The 17,452-nt window shown below is 35.1% G+C and overlaps 1 protein-coding gene across 4 annotated transcripts in view; it reads right to left on the minus strand.

Annotated features, from left to right (window-relative positions):
• Positions 1-17,452, minus strand: part of CGNL1 (cingulin like 1) — a 58,608-nt gene that overhangs the window by 18,310 nt on the left and 22,846 nt on the right. For all 4 annotated transcript variants that reach the window (XM_085303353.1, XM_085303350.1, XM_085303351.1 and 1 more), the window contains 4 exons: positions 7,835-8,041; positions 7,292-7,396; positions 1,773-1,925; positions 999-1,169 (listed from right to left, as the gene is read on the minus strand). In XM_085303353.1, coding sequence (XP_085159479.1) covers positions 999-1,169; positions 1,773-1,925; positions 7,292-7,396; positions 7,835-8,041 — 636 coding nt within the window. The remainder of the gene's footprint in view (positions 1-998; positions 1,170-1,772; positions 1,926-7,291; positions 7,397-7,834; positions 8,042-17,452) is intronic.

Genomic DNA, 17,452 nt, shown 5'->3' on the forward strand with positions numbered 1-17,452 from the left:
AGAGATAGTTATATAATATTAGAATGATTTTTTGTAATAGTTACAAACACACAGTGCACATTAATATATTCACATATATTTTTATATATCATATATCACTGTATTTTTTGTTCAAGCAGCTCACTTTCATTTATTCAAGAGCCTTGTTCTTAATATCCTGGTTTTTATCTTTCCCAGTTCATTGCAACTCTTCAGCTCTTTAAAGAAGCTCTCCATCCCTGGGTGGAGTAAATGTAGAAGGAAGGTAGAATAACATACACGAACTATGTTTCCACTTCTGTTACTGTTCTTTTAAATTAAAACAAGTTTGTGAAGGGAAGAAGGAAACAGAAGTCCTGAGCTGGAAAATCAAATTATTAAAATACTCTTTTTCTGCAAGACATTTGTGGTCAGTACATTCTCATAGCTTTTCTAAGTACAGAACAAGTATATGTAGATATTTAAAAGACTAGGATTGCTTTTATGGCAGAATTTACATGCTAAAAGGCAGACATTTCAAGACTGTGGCTGATTCTTGGTTGCACAGACAGCTTTGTCATTTAAATTTGCAACTTGGCTCTCACAAAAAAAGAAGAGAATGTATATCAATTCTTTTAAAAGATAGAGACAGGCTTTGGTTTTGTTTGTTTCTAAATAATTGCTTGTCTTTTTCTAATTCAAGGATATTTCCACATTCTCAGCTCTTTCAGCAGTGAGCATTAAAAGAGCAATAGATCATTAATGGAATCCTTGTCATATTACTTTGATACATTCATTTGTCAAATGCTCTGCACTTATCCATCCATCCACTGTTCCATCCAGGAAACCCCATTTCCCCAGCAGAAGTACCACACTGATGTGACCATGAAGAATGAAACACAAAAGCACACTGACTGAGATCAGTCTCCCCTGATGAAGTACACAAGAGTGTGATAGCAAAGATTCATTGCCTTGAAAATTATTTGAGCAAAATTCTAGGTCAATGGCTTAAATATGTCATTGAACTTATAAGCCATTACCTCATCCTGCATTTTCATGGTTGTCAGGCGTGATTTTTCTACCTCAAGGTTTTTTTCTTTTAATTGTCTCTGCAGTTCTGCAAGTTCCCTGCGATTTTTCTCCTTATAGTCGTCAAGCTGATTCTGAAACTCCAGAGCTGATGTTCTTGAGTCCTCTACCATTTCAGCCATCTGGGAAAAAAGTACACATAAAATAGAATGGTCTAAAAGATCACGTTTAATACACCAACTTCTCCTTTGTTCAAATCAAAATTCACCATTTGAGAATACTATCAAACTTGTACAAACAGAATGTATGGCCAGACTATGCTCTTTTTGTCTATCAGAACTGTCAGCAGTTCTTTCAGTTGACTGACACAATGAACTATATGTCATGCTTTAGGATATCAATATCAAATTGTGTATTTTACAAWCAGATGGCAAAACTAAAGCTCTAATACATAGCAATTTGAGGAATCAGCTGTAAAACAGTGACATCCAGTTGACCAAGAACTGACTTTGATCTGTAGTACACATGGGAACTAAGCTCAAATCTCGAATCTTGTTTTAACAAAACAGAACTGTTTTACAACAGTATTTTGAGATAGAAGTGTTCCAACTACTGTTCCAGTCCTGAAAGCTTTTATTGATAGTCTCTAGGTTAAAGAGACTAATAGTGACGTTCACATTTCACTTCCTTTTACAAGTAATAATACCCCAAACTTATTTTGCAATTTGGCAGTCTGTCTGTTAGATATTTAATCTCCTGCAGCCTTTTTTGGAAAGCACTCATACCTCCTCCTGTAACTTTTCAATGGTCTTGTTTAGTTGCCATCGCTCATTTTCCATTTCGTTCTTTATCTTCTTCAACTGTTCGTTTTGGTAAGTTTCATCTTTTAACTGCTCAGTTAACTGTTGTCGTTCCTGTGAAATGCAACTAATTCTCTCCTGCAGTGTATAAAAAAATAATTACATATATATACACACACACACACACAAATGTACACCCTCTTTTCCAATATATTAATGTTACATAACACATTGTGCAGCACTAGGAGCTGTCATAACCTGAATACAAACCTAATTTGGAAAAATATAAAAGTTTATGGACTTACGGTTTGTTGGCTAGTATAAGACAAACATTATTTAGTGATGCAGTGTTTTATTCTTCCTATAACCTTCTGAATCTTGCAACATTTGTAGGATGTAAAGTAGTCCCTTTTCATGTTTCTATTGCATGCAAAGCATATATTCTTCTGCAGCTGCATACAGGTTGGCAAATCCTACCATCTGCACAAACTTCAATACTAATTTCAGGTTTCTTATTTTCCTATGTACCCCTCTTCAACTCAGTATTAAAGATTTCCCAATAAAATACTTCTTCCCAGGTTAAAAAAAAAAAAAAAAAAAAAAAAAAAAAATGTTCCTATCATGAGTCAGAAACAACTAGTAAGGATTTTTTTTCCCCTTGCTGTGCTTCTATAGCACCCAGAAGCTCTACTCAGGATGATGTTCCACTGTGACAGGCACTGTGCAAATAGAACTTCCTAGCAGAGATCCCTTCCCCTTTCTGAAGGGGTATCTCACATTAATGTTCAAATATGATCTCCATATTTGGATTAAATTTTGAATGATCTGCAGAGCTATGCTCTGTGTTCATCTATCAGGAGCTCCAGAACTCCATGTATACACACAGATCAAATGTTTCTGCCATCATGCTCAGGATGTTTAAAAACTTRGCACCCCTCAGGTTCTAAATCCTGTCCATCAGCAGAACAGACTGTCACTAGTTCACTCCAGTGGAAGCAAAGCACGTTAGCTTATAGCTGCATGTTGGAACTCTCATCTCTTTCCTCTCCCTCCTTTCATGGCCCTACTCTAAATAGATATTACAAGGTTAAAACAAAGTTTACTTCTATGAAGTATCATAGGCACCATGAAACTGACCAAAATCAGATCGCAGACACTTTAAATTGTTCCAAAAGGAAACGGTAAAAAAGGAAAATTGTCATGAATTGTAAAAAACACTCTAAAATATAGCTTTAAAATTTAATTCTGATTTTAGAAATGCAAAACTCTGCTGAATATCTAATACRCCATTTATTTTATTACATTAAAAAAATACTTTAAATGTGAAAATACATTAGCATTTCTGTAGGCCTCTTAGATTATAACCTGAAACAAAATTGTACTGCTGCAAGAGAAAAGAAAGAACATCATCAATTGTTAAAAGGCAGAGTTTTGGGGGTTTTTTTGTTTGTTTTTTTTTTTTTTTTTTTTTTTTTTTGGGGTATCTCCTACATTTCTGTATTTCAGTATTTTTAACCCATTAACAAATACATCTCAAATACAAATAGGATTTAAGGGCAAATGCCAAAGTAGTAGACACACAATCCTAAAATATGCTGGGGGCTACTAGATGCTGTTCTGTAAAGCTTAATTCTAATAGAATTAAYTTAGCTGACACCACAAGTTTTAAAGAACCTTGCAAAAGGTTTGGTTTTAGCACTTCAGTGCTAAAAACTGCTGAAATTCTGGGACCCAGCTAATGTGCCATATTCTAACAGGCTATAAAAACCTCATACGCTCCCCTCTATCAGTCTTTCACAGATCATTTAACTTTACAGTCTGTTTACACATCCTTCAGAAACAAACTGTGCAGACACAGATCAGTGAAATACATTGTGGCAGAATAATGGTGCCAGYGGGAAGTTATTCTGCGCTTGCAGTATGCTGAAAAGGCAGGTAAACATCATAGCAAATTTGGTCACTCTCTGTACTTCAGAATTATCAACAAAAATCAATCACTGATATCAAATAACATTTCTTCTACCAGCCAGGGCAATTACCAAATTAATAATAGATGTGAATAATTACAGTATTCATATGAGYCAGTGAAGAAGGGGTGTGAAACAAGCACCCCAGTTTTCATTAGGTCACATCATGCTAACTTCTGCCTTACTTTCAGATACGTAGCAGACTGAGATCACAGAGTTTGAAATTAAGCTTTTCCTCCTTTGGTTTATACTCTGGTATCCTGAAAAGAAAATGTATACTTTCCATACATTGCATCTGCCTGTTTCCATTCTCATCTTATTTTCAGTTTATTATTGAGAAGGATCAGTGAATTAATCCTAAGCACATTACTAAAACTTAAAGACACTACATATTTTACTGTAATTATTCTGATGGAAAACACAGTTCCTTGATAATCAACTTCTTCCATGGAGAAGATGTCAGTTTTGCTAGATTTATTTTTAGCTCATTCAATAACAAACTAACAGCTGCAGTTTTGTTTTAGAGTATCATAGGATCTGAAGTTTAGGTGCTTTATGCTCTCATTCTCCCACATCTGTTTAAATCGCTCATGTCCCTCCCTCTCTTACGATGCACCAGTATCTACTGAGCCATTGGATGTGCAATAGGAGTCACAGGAGCACACACTTCCTGGGCCCAGCAGAGATCCTATCACCCTCCAGCCTCCCCTTCACTACATTTACTAGTGACTGCAGAACTGTTTTCCCTGTGTGCTTACARAAGTACATGGCTGAAAAAATACACGCTGTTGTTCTTTCTCTCTGAGACCAACAGATTATTAATGCACAATCAGTTGGCTGACATGCACACTAAGCACAATTATGCCCCCTTGGAAAAGTGTTTAATAGCCAGTCATTCTCTGGGCTTGATGAATTCTACTTGCCTGGTAATGGTGGGTTTTCCCTACAGTTCTGCATAATTTTCTTATTAGATCTATTTAATAGGTATCCATACTAAGATCTTGTATTATCATACCACAGCAACCATGCTATCATATCATTTATTCTTGAAATAACAAGATTACCACCAGAGTATGACAACATCCCAATTGTTTTGCTAAAATGTAGCCAGCTGATAACTTAATAACACATATGTAGGGTAAAAATATTCCCTATGAAAATCAGCATTGCAATAGAAATGATTTGTTTTAATAAAAAACACTTTTACTACAACAGACACTACTATAATTCTGTAATAGCATGGGAAATAGTATTTCCTAGACAAAGAAATTTCCAAAAGTGTTCTCAATGTTGCAAAGATTTTAAGGTGTATTTCATTTTTTTGAATAGTAGACTACGAAGAGGAGGCTATCACAAAGTAAGTTATAATGTAGGGGTTATGATACTTCAAAAAAAGAAGTGTTTGAACATCATAAAATTGTAATATAAACTAAAGGTTGATTTTGGACAAAATCATTAAAACTAATTGTTTATGACAATCACTTAAGTGTACTCCAGTTTTAACTTTTCTGAGGACAGATCCAGGATGGAGGAGGAACAGATTTGGCTATGTTTACTGTAACTGTTATAATTCTATTCACATTTACACTGTCTTTGTTATGGTAGTCTATCATTAAAAATTATTTGCATTACATAAAAAGCAAGATGGGCCAGTCAGGAATTAAGTTTCCACTGTGATAAGCATTATTACTGTGCCAGAGTTTGCAGTCTAAATTGCCAAAGGTAATACAAGGCTAAATCAACCTACTGCAGAACATTGTTCATTAAAACAAGCACAACTCTAAAGATAGAAAGGCTGAATTGTTCCAAACAAAAAGAACTGCTCATTACATCCTGAAGTCCATTACTGCTTGCATCCGTTGGACATGAATAGTGTAGAATCAGAAATGGAGGACTAAACTTGGTGTGGCAGAAATTTGGCATAACTCACACGTAAAATGACATGACTTTTTTTTTTTTTTTTTTTAATCTGTAACCTTTCTTAGCATTCTTTAGTTTGGAGATCCAGTCAGGAGGCAGCATCTGGATCTGGAGGGCAGGTAAACAGAAAGACAAGAACATACTTTCCAAGCACCTTGGTCCAAAGTTGGTCAAGAGCCAGGAAATATATGCGGTACATTGATTCATGGTGTGTAGGAAGGTCCACTTGCTAAACTGTGAAGAAGGCAGTTCTTTGAGCACAGGGCATCACTGATGAGCAATGGGTCATCTGTTGTGACTGTGAGGACTATTAGTAAAACGTACAACCAAGTTTGGAGAATCAGTGAAGTAGAACAGATAGGGATTTTAAAAGAGAAAAAAAAATCAAGGCTGAAACAAAGAATTCCAATTATTTACTTTCAAAAATGTCAGGTTTAAAATGTCATTTTGTAGAAATAGAATATCCTTATGTGTACTGTAACACCTTATATTCTTGAAGTGGTTATCATTTTAAAGGCATAAGATTATTTTTTTATGTTGTTTTTTCATTTTACCACAATTAACTGAACAATACAATTTTCCTTGATTTATTGTCTATTGGTAGCCAAGTTTCATTTTCAAAATTCTAAACAGTAATGTAAAATTTGTGTTGTGAACAACAAGGAAAAACATCCATTTAATTAAAAAAAAGTTTCTAGCAACATATATAACCTTATATTTGTGTCTGATCTGTCTGATGGAATAATCTAAAAACTCTGCTTCTAGAAGCAGAAGCAGGGGAATTTTAAACCAGCTAACACTGCAGAAACAAATGCTTCTTCAGTACATGTAAAAGGCAAATTACGAAGTTTGCACCTTTTAAGTTTGCACCTTTTTCAGATACAGGATATGATATCAATGAGAGGAGTTTTAAGATTTATTCATATTTATCTCCTTACTAAATAAATTTGAATTTTCACTCCATCTGAATCCTTTTGTCTTTACCACTACACAATGCTGCCAATATCCCTCACAACTGCTCTGTAAGAGCCACGGTCTCCACACTACTCAGTTCAGGGCTAGTTTAGGAGAGAGCATATCCTTCCCTGGATCCCGAGTACAGGAAGAACTAAGGTGAAAACAGAATTTCATACACCATTTCAGAGGCTACTAGTCCTTATCATAAAGTGCTAAATTTCTGTGATTTTGAGATGAACTATACCAGTTCCATGCAACATTTGCAGGTAAGGCAAATTCATAAAAATAAAACAAAAAGAAAAGACATTTTGCTGATCTTTGTGTCTCCTACTTATATTTTAGTCCATATTCAAGTACACCCTTTCTTTCTCTTACATGTAAATAGCTACCTGCAACACATTCAAAATTACAAAACAGATTTATAAAACCCTAGGCAATTAATTTTGTGATTTATCTCCCTCAAATTTTGCTAGATCCATTAAAGCAAAAAAAACTTCTGCAAGAAAATAATTTTAATTGGATTCAGGAAATACTTGAACAYTGCAGTGAGACTTGGACTTACAAGAAAGATGCTTCAAAAAGAATTAGACTTTTTTCTCCAGAAAGCAATGGTGACTCAGGAAAACATATAGTAAACTTTAAATTTGCTCTTGTCCTGACCTGCATATCTTCTAGTTGGCTTTCCAAAGACTTCTTTAACACCATCAATTCTTTTTCCTCATTTCCAGCGTGTTTCAAAGCTTCTTCTAATTGTTGCTTCTCTTCCTGCAATGATATGATTTGATGTGTTCAGAAATAGTGGTAAGGCCTTTAATCTGACATCAGAACACCTACAGTTAACCAGCACCATTCAAGTAGGAAATATTTAGCAATGTATTCACTGGCTTCCTTGTACTTTCCATTTCCAGATATCCACATGACAAAACTCTCACCTATAAACTGACCAACAACTATGCTCACTGTTGCTTATCACTGACATCCCTATTTCCACGCCGAGACTTGCTTTTACACTGCTTTTCAACAGAGAAATCTTTCCTATATCTGTCAGTAAACTGCATCCTGCTTCTTGAAAAGCAAGACTTTGCTTAGCTTTCTAAATGACATCACTCATCCTCTTATTTTTCAGTTTTTGTTCTTCTACAGTGTGTTGACCACATCACAAATGGGAAGACAACTACTTCAGAGGCTTTTTTCTTGACATACCTCATATCTCTTTATTTTTTCCTTTGTTGTATTTTCTTCTTCTTTCATATTATTGATTTGGTTGTACAACTCTTTAATTTTACTCTCTAGCTCATGAACTATTCTCTTCAACTCTTCATTTTTCTCAGTCAGCTCTTTGACTTGATTTTCTATACTATTTCGCATCTCTTCTGCAGCATTTCTTTCACTCTCAAGGACAGCAGCACTCTAATGAAAACAAATTATGGGGTTATTTWAAAAAAAAAAAAAAGTGTTGTTTCTTAACAGAAGTTTCACCATGGCACCGCAAAAAAATTATAAATAGGATATAATGTTAAATTGTCAACAAAAAATTAACATTAAAATCTGTATGTATTAGAAACCTGTGTAATTATTCAGGTTACTCCAAGAAAACGAACAAAGAACTTTTTTTTTTCTCTCATGCGTAGGTACGTGCTGAAGCAACACACAACCTCTGTACAGTCTCATGTCTCTCACCCATGTATTCTTACCTTAAGATCTTCCTTTTTATTGCCCTAGAATATTTTCATCACCARATTCCATTCTTACTTATTTCCAGGTAACCTAACAGATATCAAGAGGCATATGAGCCTTTAAGGAGGCCAAGTACCAAAGTAGAGCCCTTTAATACACAAAACCATTTGTGGGGCTGTGCAGTGAACCAGATCTAAGGAGTAGAATCTTTTTTCTTTTTTAAACATACAAAATCTTTCCCTCTGTCAAAAGGGGGAGGAAGAGGAYGCTTACCAGAAGAATGCCACAACCYATTCCAAAACATGGTCCATAAATTGCTATGCAAACACAGCAGAGCACATGGTGAAAGGGCAGAAACAGCAGCAGAAGCTGGGAATACCTTACAGTGGTATTGGTGCAGCTCTAACCACATAGCGTTCAACCACCTCTTTGGGCAATACCTACCCAGAAGGTGTTCTGCTTTGTTCTCAGTTGCCGTCTTGAGGATGGAAGGAGTTTAGCTACTGAGTWCAATTTGTGTTCAAAAACATATGCTTTGCATATTATTTCAAAAACTGAAATCAATATATGGCACAAAGACAAAATTACATTAACCTATTCATCACATGGTTTATCATATGTGAAGATAAGACTTTTTGGCAGGGTAACTGACTGCAGCCCGCAACTTTTCATCACCTTAGTCTCACCACTTTACCTCTCTAAAACATGCCCTACCATTTAAAAGGGTCTGCTTTTCCCTTGTTATAGTTACGTTTGACACTTAAATACTATAATGGAATGCATGAAGGAAAGTATGCTTATACTGTTATAATATATTATGTTGCTATACCATAACATTGACTTCGTATGTACGTGTAAATATTTATTTATTTAAATAAATATTTTAAATATTTATTTATTTAAATATTTATTTTTCTGGAGTAGAGCTGAAAGGATCTCTGCTCTTCGTTGACTTATCAGTCAGAATTCCCTCCAAAGGAGGGGATAAAATCTGAGATAAAATTTGTAGTTCTTGCTCCTTGGCATTCAGGATCTGATCTGAAGAAATCCTCTGTACAACTTTAGCTCTCATGCAGAGACCACTGCCTTCTGTATTAAGACCTTGAAAACTAATAAGCACACCAGAACTACCATGTGAGTCAATCCAAACTAGATCACCTCCAACAGCAGCCACTGCAGATGCTTGTGGAAGAAAGAACAGGAAGAACATCTTCAGCACGAGACTTTCCCTATTGCACTCTCCCAGGGTCATTCTGTTTTTCCTGTATAAATGCATCATCCATTAGTTTCTTGAATCCTTTTTTGAATCTATTTATACCTTTGGCCTCAGCAGCATCTGGTGGCGAAGGGTAATTATCCATTATTTACTGCAGCATAGCATTTCTGTATGTGAAATTATGCTCATCTGAGTGAAAACAAAATAAACAAATTTGGTGCATCTTTTTAATAAACTATTTTGTAAAACCATTGAAATATGAAAACCACTTTTCAGTTATGTTACTTGCGATTATASTTCTCAGTTCTCCTCTCCCTCCAAAACAGGCTTAAGCAATGTTACATAAGAGGCTGTTTACAAACTGTGCCCTCACTAGATTGTTTTCTAGCAAGCAACAGCTTTAAAAACATGCAAATTAGTTTGAGATCACAGTAACTCAGAGAGCACTCTGACTGTCTACAGGGTCAATGAACTCATACAAAAACTGGCAACATAAGCAGGCCGACAAGTTCTGGTCTTTTCCAAATACTGAAAAAACTTGTTTTTTCTGGGTACACAACTGCTTAAAAAGGTCTGAAATAGATCTCCGTTGTTGCTTTAAGTTCTCACATACATTTCAATAGTAGTTATATATTCCTTTAATTTTTGCTTTTTGCATACTATTGCAGTTTTACTAATTAGCAAACACTCCAGCAGTGGCTCCTTTTTGTCTCCTTTCCTGGTTTTGGAGCAGAGTGAAAGCAGCCGAGGCACGCTGAGGAGYTCAGAGACAGGAATGTTGATTCGTCTGTTCTTTTTTACCCAATCGCCTACGCAGGCTGCACCGAAGGCGAGCACCACCGCAGAGCTGTGCTGTACCTGACCAACCTAGCACTTCATCTGCTATGTTTCGTGCTACCTTGCCACACAGAAGCACTATTTACCCAGGAGAAAGTACACACACACACACACACACACACACACACACACACACACCACAAATAAAATCCATGCATATACACATATTTATTTAACTGAACAGGTTCAAAATTAAGGTCAGTATACACTGATGCAGTCATGTATAAAGATCTACTCCAAACTGTCTTTCACTGTATATATCTTAGGATACCATTCAAGCCACCCTAATTAAACTAAACTGGTACTCTTTTGCCCTCTTCATTATGCATTTCAGTAAGTTAGCAAGATGCAAGCTGAACTTTTATAAAAGGTAGCAAAGTCTAAAGGACAAGTTCCAAGTGTTGCCTTCASTAACCTTCCTTAAAACCTTGGAAATAAATTGGGTGTATAAGTATTATCTGCCTAAAGTTTTAGCTGCCTGTGTGACCAGTACTTAATCAGCAGATCTCCACAGGTCTTTAACRACCTTGGCATTTTTACAAGGGTTATACTTTCACATGAGTGAACTGTTCCCAAACAYATTCTCTGACGCATTAAATACAAAATTCCTTTCGTATACCCTAATAGGCTATGTCTTAAAAGGTATCAATAAAATATATACGCATGCTTCTTCAAGATGCTAGGAAAACTCTGTTAGTATATATCGGAAGCTTTACTCTTAACTGTAATTGAACTGTAAACATTTTTCTTATATAGCTTGTGGGGAGAGAAGTTTTCTTCAAAATTCAAGTGTTGCAGCACAGTATTATTTCATCACTTTTTAAACTTGTTCTGGATGAGATTGAAAAGAAACACAGGAGCATCTAATCTATCAGTTTACCCTGAGACAGTAGAACAATGCACACAATGAATGGAGGATCACCTTCTGACTATCATTCAGGATGATATTAGAAAAAACAATACATGTGTATCTTCAAATTGATAGTGAAATTTAAACAAAGTCAAACTGCATAAGTATCACTTAGATGTTCTTTGAGAAGATAATGTGTATGTAGCATCACTTCTCCAAAGAGAGTTAAATTATATAGCAGGTTTTATAGAAACAAAAAAAAAAACTTGTCTTCACTTACCCAACTGTAAGCAATTTGATGAGAATCACATGCAGAGCTCTCCACTGGCATAAATGAAACTCCTAGATTATAATAGCTTTTGGAAATACATACCTTATCCTGTAGCATATTATCACATAAAGTTAAGGCATCACAAAACACCATGTCTCTTCCCTTCTCCTTTTCTCCACTGTTAGTCTTACCCTGCCTTCTACATTACCTTCTACCTCCCCTTTGGGTCTCCTCTTGGGAAAACAGATATAAATGACAGAAGAGAGCCTAGGTATCATTAGAAAGGATACACAAGGGAAACAAGTACTTTTACATGAGTCAGGGAGAAGTTATGTGTAGAGATCCCTACTGAACAGTTACATGTGCTTCASAGCAGTAGCTATCAAATCGTCCACAGACCCTGTTGAGCAAGAGAGGGATCTTTGGCTACAGAACCCCATAATGTGGGCAGTGAACACAACTGTGCAACTAGTAATTTTGCAACTAGAATGCAAAATTAACTCACTTAGAGACAGTAGCTTAAATTTATTGCTCTCTAATGATGGCCCAGGAGGAATGACCTACTGGAGTTCTGCATGGAATTCCTTCAATAAACTATGCCAGAAGATATGAAAACCACTGCATTGAAACTACAGAAAAATTACTATATATCTTGACAAATTCTGAATARAAATTATTGCATTTAATAAGCTAAAACTGAAAGTGACAACATCATAGTTTAAGATTGAACAAGGATGGCATTTATTAACAGTCAATGGTAATCCTAATCCTTTTGATTCTGTCTACATGAGCTGAAAGGCACATCTTTCATTTAAAATTAAGTGACCAACTCACATATTCAAAAAGGAGTTGAATGTTGCTTACAAAGGCATGAAGTTGGAGCAGGTTAGATTAAAGAGGATGAAAGCAGAAGGATAACTGAAAACTACAGGGCTAGTAAACACAACTGAGAAAAGCTTATCTTTTTTTGCCCAGACAGGGAAACTTCACACGTGGAAATAATGCTGTGTATCTGTACCCCTTTATTCCAAACACGGCTTAATGGTAAYGATACTGTACAGGAATAATGCGAGTTAACGTAAGGTCCTTAAGGCACAATGACTCTACATCAATTAATGATTGCTGTTATGTCCCATTCATAAAGCATTTACATTGCTTTATTTGTTATTTGTGGATGTTGAAAAAGTTTTGGCAATCATTTTAACTAAGTTTATACAAATCAACTCCCCCCAGTAACAGAACTTTAGAAAGGTCAGAAAGTACTTACTTAAATTTGGTATGAAACTTTAAAAAATGTTATTTAATATGACATATGATCTTCAGTTTACTGGATTGTGGACTGCACTCTTCAAAGAGCTGAAATGTGATTATGTATGTACACACACACAAAGTGTGTAACAAATAAAACTGGTCAAGTAAGATTCTTGAAGACAAAAGCTGGAATGAACTATTGCATATTCAGACATATTTGCCATATCAAAAAAAAAAAGAAAATAATTGGGGAAAAAATTATCAAGCATTGAAGTGGACTCTTTGGATCTTAAATTAATGTATCTCAGTTCCAAGACTGTTGTTTCTTCCTTTCGGCAAATAAGGCATATTTATTCCTCTTACTCTCAGCTTGCTTGTTGTGACAGTATGTTTTAGTTAATCAACTTTTTAAATTATGGAGTTATTTTTATTTAACGTAAAAATCTTATAGTATTTTCGTTTTAATTTTTGCTTGCCTGCATTTTAGTTTGTCTTTTCTTCCAATCTCTCTCTCTTCGCTCTATCTTCCTAGGCATTTAGTAGGCATATGTAGTCTCTATGCCAATAAGATTCTCATCTATTCCATCCCTGAAAGGATAATACCTTCCTCTTAATAGCCGCATCCTTGCAAACTTCCTATACACATTCACATCTTATTATTTATTATTTTTTGAACACAGGAAATATTTCATTATGCTTTCTCAAAATGTAGTTTTGTCACATTTAATTTAATGTTTTAAGACTGAACAAGTTGCATCAGCAGAGTTAAGCATTAGGTAAGGAGTAGATAAATGAAGTTGGCAATTAGTTGCAAATTTCTGAGAAAGAGTTGAAAAAACAAAAAAAGAGAAACAGAAGACCAAAAGAACCTCTCTAGAAGAAAGCAAGCATAGTTGTAATGATGAGGTCCCACAACGTAAAGTCTTCTGGAACTGCTTGAAGATAACAACCTATGTTTGTATTAATATGGTTATAAAGATGCTCAGTTCTCCTAAAGGAAGGAAATCTGAAAATTAAAAGTTAGATTTAGATAGTACTGATTTATTTCTTTTACTAAATGCCACACACTGCTGAATAGAAGCCACAAGCCAAAGCGGGCAAAATCATAAGAAGTATCAGTAAATATGGTATTAAGATYTGCCATTGAAAACTCTGAAGTTAACACGCTAGATGCTGTATTTATTTCCTCTCATTACAGAGAAAYACTACATTTCTAAAATAATATCAGTCTTGCACAATTACATCAATTAATTTTCAAGTAGTTGAAATCAAAATTCACTCAAGTCACTGTTATATCATGTGTGGACACTCTAACTCATATATCCATATAGAACTGGTGCTTACAGATGCATAATTAATGTGGTATGCAGACACAGAGTAAATAYAAATAGGTACAGGCAAACAAAATAGATACACCCCTTACTATAAGACAGTATCTGCTTGCTCTCTGTTAACTGTGAACATCTCCAGTTACAAATTATTTGCAATAGAGTTTAAGATGCTTTTGTTTGCTTCTCCCACATAATAAAACTGCTTCTGCTTTCTGATTTTGTCATAGTGCCACATGGGGCAATTTAGAAAACACCTCTGTCTGCATGTGTACTGGTATTGCTGATTAGCCCAGCACTGGTATTGATATTTGGTATTAGTGCACACTAAAACATACATTCAAAGTCCTAATGCAAATTACTGTTCAAAAGAAATGGCTAATTACTGTTATTAAAAGACCACGGTGATTTTATCTCTGCATTATAGCAGTATCTTATTGCTGATATTAAATATGGAACATTTAAATAATTTCATATGGCCTGCAAATCAAGGTATTAATTCAGAACCATGGTCTCAAACCACCATATAAAAAATAAGTTATCAAATCCTAAAAGAAAGGTTTGTGAAAAATCAATTTCTGACAATAACAACAACAACAACAAAATCACACACAGACAAAAATAATCTACTTCAGCAAACAAAAACCCACCGAAATCTTTTAAAAGATGATCTCATAGATTTTAATTCTAGAGAAATATCAGGTCAAACTAAACCTTCCACAGACAGCTTAGGGGATTAGTCAACCAGCTTCATAGGCAAGCATAGATTTTGAATGGTTGGCTTGACATCAGACAAAAAGAATTAAAACTTCTCTCCCAAAATAAAGATATGGGTAGATGTAAAATATACTGGTTTTTCCTCAAATATAAATTCTGAGCGAAAAATGTGACAAAACATTGCCAAATCAACASAATATTCCTGGTACCTTATGTAACTGAAGTAATTATAATCACTTCTGAAGAGTTTAAATATGATGCATCTCTTAAGACAGTTCCTCTTGGACTGGAATGCCGAAATGCTTCTGTGACTCCACACCGTCTTTCCTACCACACCCTTAACACTGGCAAAGACACACGACCAGTTATGTAACTGATCATTAAAAAATGGTTTTGGCTGACTTGGTGCTTCAGCTGGAGAAATTTCCCCTCAGCAATGACCACGTAGCACAGGAGTTTTAAAGTCCTTTCACACTATGTTGGAGGGGCTGAAGTGAGGGGAAGCTAAGTATCTCAATCACAGGTTATTAAGACTTATATTTTGGGTAAATTCAATGTTTATTAGGCACAAATCAGCCAAATTTTCTGATAACCTTTAAATTTCCTCTCAAAATCAAGTCTAATCAAGTGAAACTGAATTCACCTAATTAACTGTTATTTAATTATTAACTGTAACTTTAAATGACCTATTTGAAGCACAAATCTAAAGAATAGATTTTTATTCAAAATTAGCTAGAGCACAATTTTTTTCCTTTTAATAGAAGTAATAGACTTTCATATAGTCATACTTGTAGAATCAAAGTAAATGACATGATATTCTTCCAAAACCTCCTGAAAGAAAGGGAATGGTGTGGCTGCTCCCTTCACTTTCTTCCTAGTGTGCAACACTTAAAGTATCAAGGAGGACATAGTCTGCTGAAGGCAATCCTAAATATTAACCCAGTCACACGGGTCACATTTTAAAACTGACGCTGGACCTAAAAATTTCACGTGGTCTCAGGGATTAAGGTCTACCAACCTGTCCTAGCTAATGCTGAGGGTAGCTGTAACGCTGTTCTTCAGTAAAGACAGCATTTGAAAACAGCGTTATTCAGGTATGGTCAWCCAGTTTTTAAAGCTCATGAATGAAAATAGTATGTCTTTATTTTTGTTCGTAATTCTTTTTTTTTCCCCCCATGGCTGTGTAGCTTTAGGCAACTTTTAATTTCAAACATTATCCCTTCAAGCAGTTAGAGGTCCTGGGATAAGTAATACTATAATAATTATGTAGATAATAAAATCTCACACTTCTGAAAAAGAAACATGAAAATTGTTTAAGAGCAAAATAGGTATTATGTCTACCAAATAAAAAATAAAGTGTCTGGAAAGAGAGACTAACTGGCTTTATTTATTACTTTTCTACCCTGCACAAGTTATACTTATTCTTCCCATTCTTTCTAAAGGAGACTTAGCCTGCTTCAACACATGACTATGCATTTGGAAGTTAACTATGATTAGTTACCTATTAAAAGGGTCAGTGTGTTTTTATCTCAGTGAGGTACACTGCAACCAACCTGAATTCTCAACCACACTTCATGGGATTACTCAGTAAGCAAATGCACAAACTCATGAGAAGGTCAGACTATTTTTCTCTCCCTTTCAGGCAGAGCCGTTCTATTAACTGGTTAAAATTATTCACTTAGGACACGTTAGGGACAAGATTTTTTCTTGACAGGACATTTTCACTGATCTAAATGGTATCATATCCTTAGTATTATTTTCAAAATTCTGTAAGTCTTGATTTATGAAATGTAATGAAAGATTTAAATGTATATTTTTAAAATTAAAAATGCAACTATTCTTTACATGGAACTGATTAAACAAAATTTCCTAATATAAGCAGGACCTAACATTCACACAGTTAAAATAACCAGAACCAGGAAAGTATTAASCTCTCAATAAGCAGTTATTTCAGTGTCATATTATCCTCTTAGCTATGTATCATGACATACTCATTTTGGCTCACTAACAGTTTTGTCAAGGTCAGAGGTTGCTGCGAAGACCAGAGTAAAATATTAACTAGGTTCTATGCTCATGTTGTACCATACTGAACGGACACACACTCATGCAACCAACCTATATCCTTTCACAGAACAAGCCTGTTTCACTGAACGTATACACAGTTTTTCTGCTAATAAGGATTTGAGATCCTTCTAATGATATTAACAAAGTATCTGATACTACAAGCTTTTGCCATTTTTCAGAAAGCAAATAAGTACTTCAAACSCAGACTAACAGAAATGGTCCTGAGTGAACTGGATAAACAAATAACTATCATAGCTAAAACAGATGTAGACATATATGATACACTGTGGGAAGAAGCACTATGTTTGCAGCTGTATTTCTTCAGGATGCTCAGCACATAGCTTTCCCCATGAAGAACCAAAGCCATGTTAGCCACAAAGGGGTAACAAGCCAGGAGGACACTGGCTTTATGGCAACTGCCTTCTGGTTTCCCCCGCATTGTTTAAACAYGATACAATCCAACTCAAATAAAACTTCAGAAGACAGCTTTGCCCAGAGTTTTTCTTGACTCTAAATGCAGTAAAAAAAAAAAAAAAGTATTATACACACACATACACTCGTAATTTGATAGGACACTATCTGTAGCATCCTTTTTACAGCATTACTTTAG

This window comes from Rhea americana, unplaced genomic scaffold (genome assembly GCF_003343005.1).
Source record: "Rhea americana isolate MKP2758 unplaced genomic scaffold, rheAme1 scaffold_2, whole genome shotgun sequence".
In the NCBI taxonomy this organism is placed as follows: domain Eukaryota; kingdom Metazoa; phylum Chordata; class Aves; order Rheiformes; family Rheidae; genus Rhea; species Rhea americana.